Below are 21,652 nucleotides of genomic sequence, written 5' to 3' on the forward strand. Positions count from 1 at the left end.
CACACAGAAACCTCACACATGTAATAACATAACTTTTTATTAAATTACATTTCTGTTAGAAACATTGTTAACAATATTATCTATTTATTTTCTTGATTAAAAACAACTTTTGTGTGGTGAGCATCAAACAGAGCCTCACTGAAATACAGCCTGCAAGGTAAGTTTTAATGTTTCATTCTCTGCACTGTTCTGCACACTCACAGTATGGTAAACCTAATTATTGACATTGTCTTTTCCCTGCCCACGTGTGCTATTGTCAAGTAAATCACATGATAAAACGAGGTGAAAAGGAGCCTGGAGTGCCACTGTCTGAAACCAATGTTTCACTATGACAATCAGTAGCAGTGAATATTGGGGAAAGTGTTTTGATGTGGCACCTACTCCTGCTTGACCAGCTTATATTCCCGCTTGATCCTGGTGTAGGGACCGATGCTGTCATCAAAGACAAAGTCCCACAACACCCGGGTCCAGGAAGTGTGCTGTGGTAGGGAGTCGTAGTACTCTGCTGCCATCTTCTTCACCTGGCACAGATAACAGATCAGTTAGAGGGGACCTCTGTCAGCACGAGGAGCCAACATAAGTAATGTCAGACTGCAACATGTCCGTTTATTATTTGAGGTTGATAATGACTTGTAATTCCAAGGTAACAGCAAATATCACTAGGGCTTGTCATTTAGAAGAAGAATCATCATCTTTCCCCACAACTGACCAAATTTATAGGACGTGCACACAATTTCTGGAATTTTCTGAGGACAAAGAAAAACACCCACAACAGTTGACTTTAGAGTGCTTGTTTGTAGAGGTTAGAAAGTGTAAAAAGATCCTATTTGTCTCAGGCATTACACCAATAGTTAATGAGTTATAAAATCAGGCCAGTCTTTTAAGCAATACTTCCAGTTGAAACCAGTGGAGGCTGCTGGGGGGGAGGACTGCTCATAATAAATGGCTGGAACGGAGCCAATGGAACGGCCTCAAACTATGTGTTTGATACTATTCTACTCATTCCGCCACCGGGCATTACCACGAGTCCGTCCTCTCCAGTTAAGGTGCCACCAACCTCCTGCGGTTGGAACGCCTCTCTCATCTGCTATCTGATGACTCTCCCATTGGGGACATTGTTAAGAGCATTATCTTGAGACAGACATATGAAACCAGTGATCATTTCCCTTAGCCACTGATCAAGTAAGCCACACACAGGGGTACAAAACTTTTTTGGGTGGGGGGGAGGATTGGTTGACCTAAAATCATGGTACAATATTGAGATTTAATATCAGACCTAAAATCATGGTAGTCCATTGAGATTTCAGATTGGATTTACCTAAAATCATAGTTGACCTAAAAATTGTGGTTCGCTATCAACACTGTGTTTGAGATTTCAACTCACCTGAGGCAGCTTACTGCCAGGTATACTGGGGAAGTCATGGTGCTCCATGTGGTAACCCACATTGAAGGTGATCCAGTTCAGTGGGCCATAGTAGGAGTATGTCTCGTGGCCCTTCAGGAACATGTAGTGCTCCGCTATAAAGTGTCCAGAGATGGGATGTAGGCCCATGCATAAAATGGACCCGGCTATGAGGTAAACAATTGGCTTCAGCCCCCATAGGTAGAATATCACAAAGTTCACTGCAAATTGAACAGCGGCATTCATCATCTCTAGTCTAGAGACTGGCTTGGGGTTCACCACTAGAGGGCGCAGTGCGTAGAACAACGGCTGGAGGAAGAGCCACAGGACCTTCCGCAGGGGTGTGCAGAAGAACCAGCCCTCCGCGCCTGTGGGGATGTCCACATCTAGGCCGTCGCCACCCAGGTAGCGGTGGTGGTCGATGTGGTACTTCTTGAACGAGGCCGAGTAGGGCAGTCCGATGGGGAGGTTGGCCCATATGGCGAACCAGCGGTTGAGGCGCGCCAGCTTGTTGCCGAACGCAACGTTGTGGGAGATATCGTGAATGGCGAGGGTCAGCGAGTGGTTGATGCAGCCGCCGAAGCCGTATGACCAGAACAACACCCACTTCCAGGGGAGGTCGTGGACCATGTAGCAGGCCAGAAGCTGGGTGAGGACCATCCCTGTCACCACCCACTTCAACTGGGGGTCAGGCCCCATCAGGGACTTGATCTCTGGGTATTTTGCTTAGGAGGACACAAAAAAATGAAAAATAAGTCACAAGATGAGACTCATTCAAAGTTAACACATTCAACTGACCCTGGTCAGTTTCGCTGCATTGTAACAGTTTCTATATCGTTTTTTTTTCTCTCACACAAGTTGATTCGAGGATAGACATCAGATTGGTTCGTACACTTATTTTCTACTGTTCGGAATTGGAGGAGCCCATTGGCTAATGCAAATTTGGTCTGCCACATTGCTTTCACTACATTTGCATAACATCAGCATGCAAACTGTTCTGAATCAAATTTTATTAGTCACATGCGCCGAATACAACACGTGTAGACCTTACAGTGAAATGCTTACTTACGAGCCCCTAACCAACAATGCAGTTTAAAAAAAGATAAGAATAAGTAATAAAAGTAGCAAGTAATTAAAGAGCAACAGTAAAATAACAATAACGAGACTATATACAGGGGGGCACAGAGTCAATGTGCGGGGCAGATGTTTGTTGAGGTAATATGCATATGAAGGTAGAGTTATTAAAGTGACTATGCATAGATGGTACCAAAAGAGAGTAGCAGTGGTGTAAAAGAGTGGGATGGGGGACAATGCAATTAGTCTGGGTAGCTATTTGACTAGGTGTTCAGGAGTCTTATGGCTTGGGAGTAGAAGCTGTTTAGAAGCCTCTTGGACCTAGACTTGGTGCTCCGGTACCGCTTGCCATGCGGTAGCAGAGAGAACAGTCTATGACTAGGGTGGCTGGAGTCTGACCATTTTTAGGGCCTTCCTCTGACACCGCCTGGATGGCAGAAAGCTTGGCCCCAGTGACGTTCTGGGCCATACACACTACCCTCTGTAGTGCCTTGTGGTCAGAGGCCGAGCAGTTGCCATGTATAGTGCCTTCAGAAAGTATTTAAACCCCTTGATTTTTTCCCACAGCTGTGTAACAAAGTGGGGTTAAAATGAATTGTCTTTTTTTCCAAAGATCTACACAAAATACTTAAATGTCAAAGTGGAAGAAAGATGTGTGTTTTATTTTTAATTAATACAAATATAATATAGTTTGGTTAGATACAGTTGAAGTCAGAAGTTTACATGAACTGAGTTTAAATGTATTTGGCTAAGGTGTTTCACAATTCCTGTCATTTAATCCTAGTAAAAAATTCCCCGACATAGATCAGTTAGGATCACCACCTTATTTTAATAATGTGAAATGTCAGAATAATAGTAGAGAGAATGAATTATATCAGCTTTTATTTCTTTCATCACATTCCCAGTGGGTGAGAAGTTTACATACTCTCAATTAGTATTTGGTAGCATTGCCTGTAAATTGTTTAACTTGGGTCAAACGTTTTGGGTAGCCTACCACAAGCTTCCCACAATAAGTTGGGTGAAGTTTGGCCCATTCCTCCTGACAGAGCTGGTGTAACTGAATCACGTTTGTAGGCCTCCTTGCTCGCACACGCTTTTTCAGTTTTGCCCACAAATTGTCTATAGGATTGAGGTCAGGGCTTTGTGATGGCCACTCCAATACCTTGACTTTGTTGTCCTTAAGCCATTTTGCCACAACTTTGGAAGTATGCTTGGTGTCATTGTCCATTTGGAAGACCCGATTGCGACCAAGCTTTAACTTCCTGACTGATGTCTTGAGATGTTGCTTCAATATATCCACATAATTTTCCATTCTCATGATGCCATCTATTTTGTGAAGTGCACCAGTCCTTCCTGCAGCAAAGCACCCCTACAACATGATGCTGCCACCCCCATGCTTCACGGTTGGGATGGTGTTCCTCAGCTTGCAAGCATCCCCCTTTTTCCTTCAAACATAATGATGGTCATTATGGCCAAACAGTTCTATTTCTGTTTCATCAGACCAGAGGACATTTCTCCAAAAAGTACGATCTTTGTCCCCATGTGCAGTTGCACACCGTAGTCTGGCTTTTTTATGGCGGTTTTGGAGCAGTGGCTTCTTCCTTGCTGAGTGGCCTTTCAGGTTATGTCGATATAGGACTCATTTTACTGTGGATAAAGATACTTCTGTACCTGTTTCCTCCAGCATCTTCACAAGGTCCTTCGCTGTTGTACTGGGATTGATTTGCACTTTTCGCACAAAAGTACGTTCATCTCTAGGAGACAGAACACGCCTCCTTCCTGAGCGGTATGACGGCTGCGTGGTCCCATGGTGTTTATACTTGCGTACTATTGTTTGTACAGATGAACGTGGTACCTTCAGGCTTTTGGAAATTGCTCCCAAGAATGAACCAGACTTGTGGAGGTCTACAATGTTTTCTGAGGTCTTGGCTGATTTCTTTTGATTTTCCCATGATGTCAAGCAAAGAGGCACTGAGTTTGAAGATAGGCCTTGAAATACATCCACAGGTACACCTCCAATTGACTAAAAGTATGTCAATTAGCTTATAAGAAGCTTCTAAAGCCATAACATAATTTTCTGGAATTTTCCAAGCTGTTTAAAAAGGCACTGTCAACTTAGTGTATGTAAACATCTGACCCACTGGAATTGTGATACAGTGAATGATAAGTGAAATAATCTGTCTGTAAACAATTATTGGAAAAAATTACTTGTGTAATGCACAAAGTAGATGTCCTAACCGACTTGCCAAAACTAAAGTTTGTTAACAAGAAATGTGTGGAGTGGTTGAAAAATTAGTTTTAATGACTCCATCCTAAGTGTATGTAAACTTCTGACTTCAACTGTAAGTATTCAACCCCTTGAGTCAATACATATTACAATCACATTTGGCAGCAACCACAGCTGTGAGTCTTTCTGGATAAGTCTCTGGATTGTACAATATTTGCACATTATTCTTTAAAAAAATTAATCAAGCTCTATCAAGTTAGTTATTGAACATTGCTAGACAGACATTTCCAAGTCTTCCCATAGATTTTCAAGACGATTTTAATTCAAAACGGTAACTACAGTAGGCCACTCAGTATCTCCCAGTGTCTGATGGAAAGCAGACTGAACCAGTTTTTCCTCTAGGATTTTGCCTGTGCTTACTTCTATTCCATTTCTTTTCATCATAAAAAACTCCCTTTCCGATGACAAGCATACTCATAACATGATGCAGGCCACCACCATGCTTGAAAATATGTAGAGTGATACTCAATGGTGTGTTGTGTTGGTGTGTCAGAACAAAAAGTTAATTTCTTTGCCATATTTTTTGCAGTTTTACTTTAGTGCCTTGTTGCACACAGGATGCGTGTTTTGGAATATTTTTTATTCTGTCCAGGTTTCCTTTTCACTCTGTTATTTAGGTTAGTATTGTGGAGGAACTACAATAGTGTTGATCCATCCTCAGTTCTCTTATCACAGCCATTAAACTCATAATAATTCTAACTGGTTTTAAAGTCACCATTGGCCTCGTGGTGAAGTCCCTGAGCGGTTTCCTTCCTGTTGATCAACTGAGTTAGGAAGGACTCCTGTATCTTTGTAGTGACTGGGTGTATTGATACACCATCCAAATTGTCATTAATAACTTCATCATGCTCAAAGGAACATTCAATGTCTGCTTTTTTTTACCCATCTACCAATAGGTGCCCTTCTTTGCGAGACATTGGAAAATCTCCCTGGTCTTTGTAGTTGAATCTGTGTTTGGAATTCACTACTCGAGTGAGGGACATTTACAGATGATTGTATGTGTGGGGTACAGAGATGAGGTAGTCATTCAAAAATTATGTTAAACACCATTATTGCACACATCATGCAACTTATCTGACTGTTAAGCACATTTTTACCCCTGAAGTTATTTTAGGCTTGAAATTAATAGGGGTTGAATACGGACTCAAGACATTTCAGCTTTTCATTTATTCTAACATTTGTAAAAAATATCTAAAAACATGATTCCGCTTTGACATTATGGTGTATTGTGTGTAGATCAGTGACACAAAATCTACATTTAATCCATTTTAAGTTCAGGATGTAACCCAACAAAATGTAACAAATGTCAAGGGGTGGGAATACTTTCTGAAGACACTGTACATGATGTCATAGTAAACCCATAGTCTCACCTACCTACAGTTCTCCCTACCATTTGACAACTTACAATTTATATTATTTGTCTGGGAAATCAAATTATTCACAATTTTTGGGTGAACAGGTTCTCAGAAGCCCTTTGATGATGTGACGGCAAGTTTTACATTTCCTGCATTCATTGGTCCAATGACCCTTCAACTAGCCACCTGTGATTTGTTTTAAATGCAAAATACACCCTTTACCACTGTCTAGCGGAGTTATACTCTAAAAGTGTATTACAGAATATGGGAAATCATAATGTTGGGGCAAAACTAATGCATTTCCCTACTGCAATACAATTGTAAAAAAGTTGCACCTCTTTTGCCCTCAGAATAGCCTCAATACGTTGAGGCATGGACTCAAGGTGTCCAAAGCATTCCACAGGGATGCTGGCCCATGTTGACTCTAATGCTTCCCACAGTTGTGTGAAGTTGGCTGGATGCCCTTTGGGTGGTGGACCAAACTGTTGAGCATGAAAAACCCAACAGCGTTGCAGTTCTTGCCAGACACAAACCAGTGCACATGGCACCTACTACCATACCCCGTTCAAAGGCACAATTCTTCTGTTATCCATTCACCCTCTGAATGGCACACATACACAATCTATGTCTCAATTGTCTCAAGGCTTAAAAATCCTTCTTTAACCTGTCTCTTCCCCTTCATCTACACTGATTGAAGTGGATTTAACAGGGGACATCAGTAAGGGATCACAGCTTTCACCTGGATTCACCTGGTCAGTGTCATGGAGAGAGCAGGTGTTCATAATGTTTTGTACACTCAGTGCATATACAGTATATGGGTAATATTGATAAATTGATAAACAAGCAACATATAAAAATATGATTAAAATTTAAACCAAGATGACTGCATTAAAATATAAACCGTAGGCTATATAGGCCTATTTTAATCATATTTAAAAACATTTCATGTTCAATCAAGACTTTCAATCCAGACTTTTATTTCCCTCACCAACTTTAAACATCAGCTATCTGAGCAGCTAACCGATCGCTGTACATAGTCCATCTGTAAATAGCCCACCCAATCTACCTACCTCATCCCCATACTGTTTTTATTTTATTTACTTTTCTGCTCTTTTGCACACCAGTATCTCTACTTGCACATCATCATCTGCTCATTTATCACTCCAGTGTTAATCTGCTAAATTGTAATTATTCGCTCCTATGGCCTATTTATTGCCTACCTCCTCATGCCTTTTGCACACAATGTATATAGACTTTTTTTATTCTCTACTGTGTCACTGACTTGTTTATTGTGTTATTGGCTTGTTTATTGTTTACTCCATGTGTAACTCTGTGTTGTTGTCTGTTCACACTGCTTTGCTTTATCTTGGCCAGGTCGCAGTTGTAAATGAGAACTTGTTCTCAACTAGCCTACCTGGTTAAATAAAAAAATCAATTGAGTTCTATTTTGCTACTTTTAGGCTAGGCTACTGTCTATAATTTGTCATAATGTGTAGCCAAACATGATGTGCCAAACCGGTGATTTTAGGCATTTTATTGGGTAAGCATTAGAATATGCCTTGTCAATATTTGCAGCCGTTGGTGGTAATATTTGTCTAGGAGCGGATCTGTAGTCAGTATTGTGAAATAATTCAAATGTTAAGGTAAGATTTGAATGAAGAAAGCTGATCCGAGAGCAAAGCTCCCGTTCTTTCGATCCTATCAGTATCAGTATCACACGCTCCAACGAAGCGACCGTTTTCTCTGCGTAGTGTATTGGGAAACGCATGTTACACAGTCGACCATTGCAGGAAGACGCATTGTTAAAAAACACTCTTAAGCCTTAAATCACTATTGGGAAACCGAGCCCAGATTTGGAAGTAAACTTGATTAAATTTAAAAACATGACTTTTCAAAATACTTGAAACCATGCGACAAGCAAAATTTCAATAAATACCGAAATGAGAGGTTGATCGATAAACAAAATAAATTCATGAAACAGAAAAGTACGTCTATGAATGCATGTATGTACGTAACAGTATGGTGTGATGGAGCCAAAACACCCTGGCTAAAATACAATACCACCACCAGCCGGCTGGCCACCTTTCTCATTGTGAGCCTAATTTCCTCAGTCTAAAGTCCTGCTGGACAGCACAGGGTATCATAAAAACAAAATATTTTAATAATTTAGGAACCAAGCAACGGATCACGATTTTGTCTTTTCATTCACGCCAATGGAACGATAAAGGGGAACATGCCCCTTTAAATACACATATGAATCATTGCAAAAAAAATGTGTTTAAGTTAGACGACTTCAAGGATGAGCTCGAGAAAATGTTGATTGCTCAGATATTAGACCAAGTAAGACACAATAATAAAAGTATGTATTGGGTCTCGTTCCACCTCAAAAAGCACAAGAAAGAGAATTGACACCCACCACTTCAGATTGTACTGAAATCATTTATGTTGTTAGAAACAGATAAGATGAGTATGCCCCCCCCTCTGACAAGTAGAATGGATCTGCGGCTAAGAGTATTATATATATACACATCCTATATGTAATGTATTCCCAGTGGGTATTGGGTGATGCTTTTCTCCCTGTTCAAAGAAGTGTCATTGAGGTTAAGTCCCATCCTGTATTCAGATTCCAACCAATAGACAGTTCTGTTCCTGCTATTAGGTGAAAAAACGTTTGAAGAACCCCCCCCATGTTAAAGAGATAGTTGATCTAAATTACAAAATTGTGGTTGGTTTCCTTACCTTGTAATCTATCGACAAGGTGTGACAACAACCCATGCTTTGGTTTTCTTGGCCACTATTTCAAATGCTAACTTTTACAATTTATTTGGATTCCTCATGTCTCGTCTTACTCATTGTTAGAAAGAAAGTTTGGTCCAAATCGGATGTAAGGTAGTATATTGTTTGAATATTATATGAATCCTAGAAGTAAAAAATTGCCAATTTGGGTGAAATCAATTACCTTAATTTCTCAGATATAAAATTATATTTCAACTAAATAATGTTGCAGGAATGCTAATCCTATCTCTTTCTAAATACAGAAACGATTTCAGAACAATCTGAGATGTGGGATGTCATGGCTTGCTCAAATGACATAGGAATTGACCCTCTTGAAAAGCCAGATTGGTGGTGCCTGAAACATTACCACAGTGTGGGCATTACAGCTGTTGTATAATGATAGAACATACCATCTGCATTCTGGATGGAACGAATAGAAAATATAATGACTAATTATTCTCGTTATGGCTCGTCTGAGGGTCTGACCCTGTGACTTAATGGTTGGTGACTATCATGCTATCCTTTGCATCAGTCTTTGACAGTGGGCCATTAAAGAGAAATGTGTCTTGTTACCTAGCAAAGCCAATGGGCTTAGTCAGCTGCACCTGTTATTATCACCATGTTGCCCATTGTTCTACATGTCAAAAAGATAAAACAGGGAATCGGTTTACATCACAGGAGGTTAGCTGCATCTTAATTGGGGGAAACGGCTTGTGCTAATGGCTGGAGCAGAATAATATCAAATACATCAAACATGTAGTTTCCATGGTTTCCATGTGTTTGATGCCGTTCCATTCACTCCGTTCCAGCCATTATTATGAGCCGTCCTCCCCTCAGCAGCCTCCACTGCTTACATATGAACGGGAGGACACCACCCTCCGATTGTCAACCATTTTATATAACTTCATTTGTTTAGGGTCTTAATTAAGAAAGAGATCACTGTCAGCTTCGATTTTTCAAGTATCATAATGACAATACTGCCATTCCTTTGCTTTCATTGTGCTTGTCATCACACACACACCTCTATTGTGTAAGCAGTTTTATTACACAAGATAATATTACATTATGAAAACATAAGAAACTAAAAGTAGGACAGTTGGTTTTGTTTTGCAAACCTAATAGGCTGCTTTTTTTCTTGTGAAAAAAATTGGGAGTACATATTCCCTTAAGTTTCAGCATTGTCGAATAGCCTAGTACTGTAGGCTATCTCTGCGGTACATCATGGTGAATGAGTTGGGCTACTCCAATAAATCATATGCTGCCAGGGTGTTAAACTCCAGTTTCACTGCATGAGTGGTTGTGTAACCTTTATTTAACTAGGTAAGTCAGTTAAGAACAAATTCTTATTTACAATGACGGCATACACCTGCCAAACTCAGACGACGCTGTGCCAATTGTGCGCCGCCCTATGGGACTCCCAAACACGGCCGGTTGTTATACAGCCTGGAATCAAACCTAGTGACGCATCAAACCCTGAGATGCAGTGGCTTAGACTGCTGCGCCACTCGGGAGCCCCAGAAATGGTTGCGACATTTCTGACAGGTAAGACGTAAGCTGTTCATTTGAAAACAGGTAAAACCGGATACGATTTTAAAAGAAGACAGGAACTTTGTATTAGCAGTACAACTTTACTTTAAACCGTAGTTATTTCGTTTAGGTTTTAAGACAACAGCTTACCTAATATTTCTTTTCTTCGTGAAGTATGAGGCTGATCACTGTAGACCCATTCAAAGTCTCCCCGTTCACCTGTCTTATCCATTTCGATGCTCTTCATGAACGCGGGAGCGCAGTGGCAATGCGTGCCTCACCTACACACACTCCTTTAAAAACACACCCTCTCAAAGGTAAAGGTGAAAGGTGTGCGACCAAAAAAAGCTCCTCCCCAGCCGAGTAATTCCTGTGTTTTTCAAGTTTAAATAAACGTTAATACACTGAGGTGATCGAATTCGGTAGGCAATATTAATCTATACCCATAAACCAAAAACACAGAACAGCAAGGATTTACAAAGAATACAAGCATAGGCTTTGAGGAAAAGGCAAGGTTATATTAACTACCCATGTTTAGTTTTCAGTGTTTAAAGGGGTTCCACAGCAAAACCCTTCCATATCAATGATAGCCTGTGACATTAGGCTAATAGCTTTTATTTATTTTAAACTCCTTCAATTATAGATATAACAGAATATTGTTGCATAACTTTGTAAATTAATCTCAACAAGATGCATGAGTTGATTATACACATTGATTTTAATACATTTTCACGAATCCTTTATTGCACAAACAAACACATAAACAACCCAATACAGTGACCTCAAATCAGATCAAATCAAACTTTATTTGTCACATGCGCCGAATACATGTGTAGACCTTACCATGAAATGGTTACTTTACAGGCCCTTAACCAACAGTGCAGTTCAAGAAAGAGTTAAGAAAATATTTACCAGATAAACTAATAGTAAAAAATTATAAAAAGTAACACAATAATATAACAATAACGAGGCTATATACAGGGGGTACCGGTATCGAGTCAATGTGTGTGTGTGTGTGTGGGGGGGGGGGGGGGTGAAGTGACTATGCATAGATAACAAAAAGCGAATAGCAGCAGTGTACAAAACAAATGGAGGGGGGCGGGAGGGGTTGTCAATGTAAATAGTCCGGTGTCCATTTGATTAATTGTTCAGCAGTCTTATGGCTTGAGGGTAGAAGCTGTTAAGGAGCCTTATCGATATTGTGACAATAAATTAAACTATATTCAATGTCAATTTGTTTGTGTATATGATGCATAGTGGGTAAATGTTGAATGACTGACTGATCTACAAACAATAGTAGTTATTCATGATGCAAGGTGATTGTACATCAGTCAGTCGGCATTCACTGCGCTGATCATCTGCAATGTCGTACAAGCTCCTCTGCCCAGGAGTTGCTGATGCTTGCCAGATCTTACAACGCCTGGATAGGTATTTTAAATATCAGCTAACCACATATGTTATAGCAATCTGTCAATCGATGACGTTGCACGCAACAATTGGTTGACGATGCATGCAACGTCTGAGCAGGGGAACCCGAGCTAATGCCGCGTTCCCTCATGTCAGAAACTCGGGACCTCCAAGTTCAAATGAACGTAAATTATTTGCGTAGTCATATTGGTCGATTCTGGTACCTCCCAATTGAGAAACTCGAGTACCGACTCTACCTCCTAGGTTAGCCAGTCTTAAATTCCGAGTTTTCGACTTGACAAGAACGCGGAATAAATCTGTAACCCATGAAGTCTCGCGAGACTATGTAGCCAAAGCGTAGTGGCGACGGGAGTAGAACAGAGTGGAGTTTGTTGTCGAAGAAGGAGGAAGGCAGTGTAGAGGGGGGGAACTGCCATAGAACACATAACTGTGAGGAATTTAGGGTTTTCAATATGGCATCAGGTGATACCCTGTACATCGAAACGGACGGCTCGGAGATGCCATCAGAAATAGTGGAACTCCATGAAATCGAAGTGGAGACCATCGAGACAACAGTTGTTGGAGAGGACGACGATGAACAGCCTATGATCGCTTTACAGCCCCTCGACTCAGATGATCCACACTCAATGCATCACCATCATCAGGAGGTAATATTGGTGCAAACCCGAGAAGAGGTGGTTGGTGAAGATGATTCGGACATGCACGGGGACGATGATTACGAGGACCAAATTCTTATACCTGTCCCAGTCCCTGCCGCCGAAGAGGAATATATCGAACAGACTCTGGTGACTGTCGCTGGGAAGAGCTCGGGGCGGACGAAGAAGGGGGGAAGCGGGAAGAGAAATAAAAAGAACTACTTGGGTGCACCGGAGTCCAGTGGTAGAAAATGGGAACAGAAACAAGTCCAGATAAAGACTTTGGAAGGAGAGTTTTCGGTGACGATGTGGGCATCGGGTAAGTTTCGAGTTCTGTCGAAAGTGTGTTCTTGCAAGCTTGCCATCTGCATTGTTCTCACTGTGCATTCCCTGGAACTAGGCCTCGTACGGACGCTGGCCTCTGGCTAATTTCAGTAGAATTCTGCACTGTTTTTCACGTCCGAATTGCGTGCAGTGTATTTGAAATGTTTTTGTTTTTATGGGAAGCCATGTTTTATGTGTTGATGGGCGCCGCCATGTTCCCCTGGACCAGTATGGCGGACCGAAAAAATGGCGTTGATTTGTCCGGGGAAAGATGGCGGCGGGTGGGAGCGAGTGCGCTGCTGCTGGCCCCGGAGTAGGCCGCTGTGGCGCAGTTCAGCACAGGGCCTCGGCTCGAAGCTCTCGTCAAGAGCGGGGGAGGGTAGCGACTAGCAAGATGTCACAAGACAGGTTATGGATGTGCTACTGCTAGTTAGCTTTCAAATCTTGTGGTTACAATAATGGCATCTCAATAGTTTGATATTTTAATCATTACATTTTTAGCAACGTTTGCATTGTTGCATTTTTGATACAGACCACCCTTAGATTGGCTTTCGTCAGACAGTTAACGTTAGCTAGCTAGCTAATTTGTTTAGCTATACTGACAGTCTGTAGCCGACTAAACTCAACAATTTACTAAGGTGTTGAGCGGCGACTAGTCTTGCAATTTAGCGACTAGAATTGGTATTAAATGGTTACTACGTTTATTGACCTGTTATTTAGCTAGCTTTCTAAATTAGCCAACTCAACGATTAACGATGGATTTCAGTAGCAACTAGAGTGGGTGGACTGGAGTACCAAGATCACATAAAAAAACTTTTTTTCAATACAAATATACGGCTATAACACACATTCTATAAAACATAGGGCCCTTCAAATGGAACTAGCCAAAATGTACATTCGCTTTATGTTCAGCTGTCCACCAGCAGCATTAACACAATGAAGCTCCACAGCCTTTATATATTTTCCTGGTGGTTGTGCAGCGTGGTTGAAATGCTGTCACATTCTTTGTTGATTGGTATTCTAATGGCCAATTTGGGTCAGACATCACAAAACATATACCTGTGCGTCTGTTTTAACTCTGCTCCTGTGCTCTGTCTCAGATGACAAGAAAGATGTTGACCATGACACTATGGTAGAGGAGCATGTCATTGGGGATAATTCTCCTCCCGATTACTCCGAGTACATGACAGGGAAGAAGCTCCCGCCTGGGGGCATTCCAGGGATCGACCTGTCAGACCCCAAACAGCTGGCAGAGTTCGCTAGGTGAGTTACAGACATGTTCATTAGTCAGTCACTCCAGGATTCTGTAATCTCAAAATATTTTTCAAAATTGACTATTCCCCGCATATAATGCAAAGGCTTGCACATTTGACCAACCACTGCACTATTTCAGCATTAAACTGTCAGATAATCTCAATATTATTGCATAAAACCGTCCCATGTGTATTTGTGTGATATTCCAAATGCCTGTATCATAATAATCATTTTTTATGAGTGTTTGTCCGCTTGTTCTCATGTTGTATTTTTGGTCTCATCTCCTTCGCTTTGTCTGTACTGTGTGCACCTTCCTATATACACTAGAGATCGGTGTATGTCAAGGTGCTCATGTCTCCTCCCATTGTTAAGGAGTCATTGTCCCAAAGGCAGGAAGGCAGGCAACAAGCTTAGGTCCAAAATAAGCCCATAGAAATTTTGTCAAGAGTGAAACCTCTGACTTTGCCTCCTCTCTGTTTACACACACACCGAACCCCTCCCCCAATCACTAAGCCCCTCCCCCTGACACTCAGACAACAAAGATGAGAGATCACTTCTTCCTCTTTGACAAGAGGTTTCAACTCGCTATTTGCATTTCAGGTTTGGTCCAACAGAATCAGACAAATATGGACATCGAAACACACCGAGACATTATTTTACTGTAATAGAGAAGTTACCTTTTCTACCGATATCCTTTTCATGAATTGTCTGCTCTGTGCACAATTTGAGCAGTTATTTCTAAAACGGGAGTATCAATTAACATTGATTCTGGAAAATGTATGCTCAGTTTGTCGTGTGTGGCATTGGGGTTACCGCTAGCAGTATTTTAGCCAAACACTGTTATACTAGCAGTTTAGTATGTGTTTTATAAATGTGCAGTAAGCATAAAAACACAATTATATAAAAAAGAATTGGCAACTCGTTCTCATTCTGGGAAATAAAGTAGGCATCTTAACAAAGTGGACAGGCTAACGTGCTGCTCAAACAGTTGGAGATGGACAGAATGGAACAAAGTGGACAGGCTAACGTGCTGCTCAAACAGTTGGAGATGGACAGAATGGAACAAAGTGGACAGGCTAACGTGCTGCTCAAACAGTTGGAGATGGATAGAAGGGAACAAAGTGGACAGGCTAACGTGCTGCTCAAACAGTTGGAGATGGACAGAATGGAACAAAGTGGACAGGCTAACGTGCTGCTCAAACAGTTGGAGATGGACAGAATGGAACAAAGTGGACAGGCTAACGTGCTGCTCAAACAGTTGGAGATGGACAGAATGGAACAAAGTGGACAGGCTAACGTGCTGCTCAAACAGTTGGAGATGGACAGAATGGAACAAAGTGGACAGGCTAACGTGCTGCTCAAACAGTTGGAGATGGACAGAATGGAACAAAGTGGACAGGCTAACGTGCTGCTCAAACAGTTGGAGATGGATAGAAGGGAACAAAGTGGACAGGCTAACGTGCTGCTCAAACAGTTGGAGATGGATAGAAGGGAACAAAGTGGACAGGCTAACGTGCTGCTCAAACAGTTGGAGATGGATAGAAGGGAACAAAGTGGACAGGCTAACGTGCTGCTCAAACAGTTGGAGATGGATAGAAGGGAACAAAGTGGACAGGCTAACGTGCTGCTCAAACAGTTGGAGATGGATAGAATGGAACAAAGTGGACAGGCTAACGTGCTGCTCAAACAGTTGGAGATGGACAGAATGGAACAAAGTGGACAGGCTAACGTGCTGCTCAAACAGTTGGAGATGGATAGAATGGAACAAAGTGGACAGGCTAACGTGCTGCTCAAACAGTTGGAGATGGATAGAAGGGAACAAAGTGGACAGGCTAACGTGCTGCTCAAACAGTTGGAGATGGATAGAAGGGAACAAAGTGGACAGGCTAACGTGCTGCTCAAACAGTTGGAGATGGATAGAATGGAACAAAGTGGACAGGCTAACGTGCTGCTCAAACAGTTGGAGATGGATAGAAGGGAACAAAGTGGACAGGCTAACGTGCTGCTCAAACAGTTGGAGATGGATAGAAGGGAACAAAGTGGACAGGCTAACGTGCTGCTCAAACAGTTGGAGATGGATAGAAGGGAACAAAGTGGACAGGCTAACGTGCTGCTCAAACAGTTGGAGATGGATAGAATGGAACAAAGTGGACAGGCTAACGTGCTGCTCAAACAGTTGGAGATGGATAGAATGGAACAAAGTGGACAGGCTAACGTGCTGCTCAAACAGTTGGAGATGGATAGAAGGGAACAAAGTGGACAGGCTAACGTGCTGCTCAAACAGTTGGAGATGGATAGAATGGAACAAAGTGGACAGGCTAACGTGCTGCTCAAACAGTTGGAGATGGATAGAAGGGAACAAAGTGGACAGGCTAACGTGCTGCTCAAACAGTTGGAGATGGATAGAAGGGAACAAAGTGGACAGGCTAACGTGCTGCTCAAACAGTTGGAGATGGATAGAATGGAACAAAGTGGACAGGCTAACGTGCTGCTCAAACAGTTGGAGATGGATAGAATGGAACAAAGTGGACAGGCTAACGTGCTGCTCAAACAGTTGGAGATGGACAGAATGGAACAAAGTGGACAGGCTAACGTGCTGCTCAAACAGTTGGAGATGGACAGAATGGAACAAAGTGGACAGGCTAACGTGCTGCTCAAACAGTTGGAGATGGACAGAATGGAACAAAGTGGACAGGCTAACGTGCTGCTCAAACAGTTGGAGATGGATAGAAGGGAACAAAGTGGACAGGCTAACGTGCTGCTCAAACAGTTGGAGATGGACAGAATGGAACAAAGTGGACAGGCTAACGTGCTGCTCAAACAGTTGGAGATGGATAGAAGGGAACAAAGTGGACAGGCTAACGTGCTGCTCAAACAGTTGGAGATGGATAGAAGGCTGTGTTCATAACAAGTCAACTGTTCTGCCTTGTTAGCAAATAGATCCAAGTTGGCTAAACTTGAAATAAAAACATTAGCTGCCTAATCACTAGCACGTGGGCTTGTGCTTGAGAGATGGTTGACAAGAACTGTGTTCATTTTCTATAGTGCCTGCTACGAGAAGTGAATGTGCATTATGCATGGTTCTGGTTAAATTTGTAACAAAAATGCAGTTTTCATAGACAGAAAGCCAGATCAGTAATTATTGCAACAAAAAAACACAGGTTAAACTATTTAGGTAATATAGTTAAATGATTAGTGGGTCTTATGGTTGTGGAAGGCATATATTTAGAACTGTTTCCCGTTGAACTCCGCAGGTATGGAAAGAATGCGTTCCTAAATGCCCTTTAGTACAGCTTGAAAATCCCCCCAAAACATTCCTTACTCCAGGACACTTCAATGGGTGACTACCTAGGACAATAAAGTAAGGAGTACTCTGTCTGCATTGATATGAGACATACAGACACACGTCTTCGCTATATACAAAAGTATGTGGACACCCCTTCAAATTAGTGGATTTGGCTATTTCAGCCAAACGTTTGTATATGGAGGTTGCATGGCTGTGTGCTCGATTTTATACATAGTGTATAATTTTTGCCATTTAGCAGACACTTTTATCCAAAGTGACTTAGTCATGCATAGATTTTACGTACTGGTGGTCCCGGGAATCAAACCCACTATCCTGGTGTTACAAGTGCCATGCTCATCCAACTACAGTGGACCACGATCTGTCATGTCTTGCAGGATGAAGCCACGGAAAGTCAAAGAGGACGACTCTCCCAGGACGATAGCTTGCCCCCACAAAGTACGTGTGCTCTACTAGTCTAACTGGTATTAGAGAGAGAATGGTAAGACAGCCACTAGAACACCATGGTACGACAGCCACTAGACACCATGGTACGACAGCCACTAGAACACCATGGTAAGAGAGCCACTAGAACACCATGGTACGACAGCCACTAGAACACCATGGTACGACAGCCACTAGAACACAATGGTACGACAGCCACTAGAACACCATGGTACGACAGCCACTAGAACACAATGGTACGACAGCCACTAGAACACAATGGTACGACAGCCACTAGAACACCATGGTACGACAGCCACTAGAACACCATGGTACGACAGCCACTAGAACACCATGGTACGACAGCCACTAGAACACCATGGTACGACAGCCACTAGAACACCATGGTACGACAGCCACTAGAACACCATGGTACGACAGCCACTAGAACACCATGGTACGACAGCCACTAGAACACCATGGTACGAGAGCCACTAGAACACCATGGTACGACAGCCACTAGAACACCATGGTACGACAGCCACTAGAACACCATGGTACGACAGCCACTAGAACACCATGGTACGACAGCCACTAGAACACCATGGTAAGACAGCCACTAGAACACCATGGTACGACAGCCACTAGACACCATGGTACGACAGCCACTAGAACACCATGGTAAGAGAGCCACTAGAACACCATGGTACGACAGCCACTAGAACACCATGGTACGACAGCCACTAGAACACAATGGTACGACAGCCACTAGAACACCATGGTACGACAGCCACTAGAACACCATGGTACGACAGCCACTAGAACACCATGGTACGACAGCCACTAGAACACCATGGTACGACAGCCACTAGAACACCATGGTACGACAGCCACTAGAACACCATGGTACGACAGCCACTAGAACACCATGGTACGACAGCCACTAGAACACCATGGTAAGAGAGCCACTAGAACACCATGGTACGACAGCCACTAGAACACCATGGTACGACAGCCACTAGAACACCATGGTACGACAGCCACTAGAACACCATGGTACGACAGCCACTAGAACACCATGGTACGACAGCCACTAGAACACCATGGTACGACAGCCACTAGAACACCATGGTACGACAGCCACTAGAACACCATGGTACGACAGCCACTAGAACACCATGGTAAGAGAGCCACTAGAACACCATGGTACGACAGCCACTAGAACACCATGGTACGACAGCCACTAGAACACCATGGTACGACAGCCACTAGAACACCATGGTACGACAGCCACTAGAACACCATGGTACGACAGCCACTAGAACACCATGGTACGACAGCCACTAGAACACCATGGTACGACAGCCACTAGAACACCATGGTACGACAGCCACTAGAACACCATGGTACGACAGCCACTAGAACACCATGGTACGACTAGCACAGTTGTTTGTGTGAATAATGGTAGTCAACTAGCCGCTATGCTCTGTGGATGCCTATAGCTTATTAGATTTTTAGATGCTCTGATGTGGACCAATTGGGTTTTGTCATTTCTGAAGTTACACTATGAGTAATTGCTACCTTTTGCCTCTGCAGGGATGCAGTAAAATGTTCAGGGATAACTCTGCAATGAGGAAGCACCTGCACACCCACGGACCACGTGTTCACGTCTGCGCCGAATGTGGAAAGGCCTTTGTCGAAAGCTCCAAACTGAAGAGGCATCAACTTGTTCATACCGGCGAGAAGCCTTTCCAAGTATGTTTCCCCCAGCCCCTTCAAAATGGCTTCTTAATGAGAGATCTACTTCTACAATATCACTGCATACATTTAGTTTGAATCACAACACTTACAGCTTAATGTCCTACATGGCACGTATATGACCATACACCCATAGGGGCCCAGCAATGCAGCCTTGTAATAAAGTCTACTCTCTTTCTTCTAGTGCACATTTGAGGGCTGCGGAAAGCGGTTCTCCCTGGACTTTAACTTACGCACGCACGTGAGGATTCACACTGGAGACCGACCCTACGTCTGTCCGTTTGACGGCTGCAACAAGAAGTTTGCCCAATCCACCAACCTCAAGTCTCACATCCTCACACACGCTAAAGCTAAAAACAATCAGTGACTGTGAACCAACCCATATCTTCACCACGGCAGAAGCGTCACACCCCCTAAGAGCTATGAAACCCCCTTTGTATTGTTTCTAGGGAAATGTTTTGAGAGAATGACCTTACTGACTTTTTGATATGTACAGAGATGAAAACGACGAACTCTAAAGACGCTTCACCCCCCCCCCCCCTCACCTTCATCTTGACATGATCCCCAAGGAAAAGCATAAAGTTTCTCCTTGTGAAGATGTTGATTTCTTGGACCTGCACTCGAAAATAAAAGTTATTTATACTGCAGCACCCAAAGACAAAGAATTGACATTTAAAGTTATTCTCCATCAGCATAGCGAAGTAATTGCTTTTTAATTTTGTACCTTTTTCTAAGTGTGCATGTTGTACACTTTTCTTTTTTTTCTCTGGCTGAGCTGTTTTGTGTGTTTTCCCTGAGAAATCTGTGGTAACCCTTCTTGGAGAATTTGCTGTTTATTGTACCTCCCAGCTTTTCCTCTTGTAAAATGTTTATTTGGGGGGTATTCTTTAGACTAATTTTGTATAATTGAAACGTACAGCTATATTGGAGTTGTGTAGATAATAGCAATGTGATTTAAGTAGTGTTAACTGATTAAAACCGTTTTCTCCCCCCCCCCCCCCCTCCCGCACGGCCAGAGAGCAACACATCGTGTCATGTCCATCAAGTCCTTTGTTTAGTTTAACACACAATACAACCAGAAGTGGTGCTCAGTTGCATCATTAGAATGTATTGTACAGGCTGCATTACCTTTTGCTAAAATGTACCTCCCCAATAAGTTGCCAATACAAACCTGCCCATTAGCAAGCACTTGTTAGAATTTTGTTTCAGAATTCCTAGTTTATGTAGTGTTAACGGTTGTAATGGATAAAAGTCATTTTGAATGTGACATTTACTATTGGTAGGGACTGTTCAAAATTGGTATTAACATTTTAATAAAATGGTTGATAGGAACTTGTTGGTTGATAGGAATATGTTAAAATATATGACTGGTATTTACAGGTAACTGGTCCGTGTGGATTTTTGCTCTTTAGTCCGATGTCCATCCCTTTGTGCTTGGTCATATCATTCAAGTAGTTTAATGTCAATTCTGTACAGCCAATATGGAAAGTAAATCAAATATCCCCACCAGTATATAGTTAATTTCCTAAAGACAATCAAATTCAAGTTAAATATTGACAGGAAGACTGGAGCCTATGTTTACAATCAATGCAAAGTTTTTTCAGTCTAATACAATGCATGGATAATTCCCCTAAAATCTATTAAAGTAAAACAAGTGCAACAATGCTGGTCGGTAGAGATTTGCCTACTCAATGAGCACATCAATATTAATCGGTAAGTATTTAGTATAGGCCTATGTGCAACCACAGCAGAACACTAGAACATGATTACACCATGGGAACTGTTTCTTCTCCTCATGCAAAACTCTTTGTCCCAAGATTCAGATAAGAAATGTAGAGCACAGGCTTTACCACCCTTTGAGCAGAAATATTTTTCAGAACATGCATGCAAAAATGAGATAAATGTTAATCCCTGTTTGACCTACATACCTTGCCAGTTATTACCCCACCAGAGTACCTTGCCAATGATTACTCCACCAGAGAACCTTGCCAGTGATTACCCCACCAGAGTACCTTGCCAGTGATTACTCCACCAGAGTACCTTGCCAGTGATTACTCCACCAGAGTACCTTGCCAGTGATTACTCCACCAGAGTACCTTGCCAGTG

General features: G+C 42.3%; 2 protein-coding genes across 3 annotated transcripts; one reads left to right on the forward strand and one right to left on the reverse strand.

Annotated features, from left to right (window-relative positions):
- Positions 1-21: 21 nt before the first annotated feature.
- On the reverse strand, positions 22-11,412 carry degs2 (delta(4)-desaturase, sphingolipid 2). The gene is made up of 3 exons (XM_055862543.1): positions 10,571-11,412; positions 1,385-2,127; positions 22-521 (listed from the first exon to the last, which is right to left on the reverse strand). Exons 1-3 carry the CDS (start codon positions 10,665-10,667, stop codon positions 378-380), a joined length of 984 nt encoding a protein of 327 aa, XP_055718518.1. The 5' UTR covers positions 10,668-11,412; the 3' UTR covers positions 22-377.
- A 539-nt stretch (positions 11,413-11,951) lies between these two features.
- Positions 11,952-20,925, forward strand: LOC129811329 (transcriptional repressor protein YY1-like). Of its 2 annotated transcripts, none has more exons than XM_055862546.1 (5): positions 11,952-12,802; positions 13,908-14,070; positions 17,716-17,803; positions 19,385-19,543; positions 19,731-20,925. In XM_055862546.1, the coding sequence occupies exons 1-5, from the start codon at positions 12,301-12,303 to the stop codon at positions 19,911-19,913; spliced, it is 1,095 nt and encodes a 364-aa protein (XP_055718521.1). In that variant the 5' UTR covers positions 11,952-12,300; the 3' UTR covers positions 19,914-20,925. The 2 variants fall into 2 exon arrangements, with proteins under 2 accessions (XP_055718521.1, XP_055718522.1); XM_055862547.1 differs by having other exon boundaries at positions 11,956-12,802; positions 17,743-17,803.
- The last annotated feature ends 727 nt before the right edge of the window (positions 20,926-21,652 follow it).

This window comes from Salvelinus fontinalis, chromosome 15, assembly GCF_029448725.1.
Source record: "Salvelinus fontinalis isolate EN_2023a chromosome 15, ASM2944872v1, whole genome shotgun sequence".
Lineage (NCBI taxonomy): Eukaryota > Metazoa > Chordata > Actinopteri > Salmoniformes > Salmonidae > Salvelinus > Salvelinus fontinalis.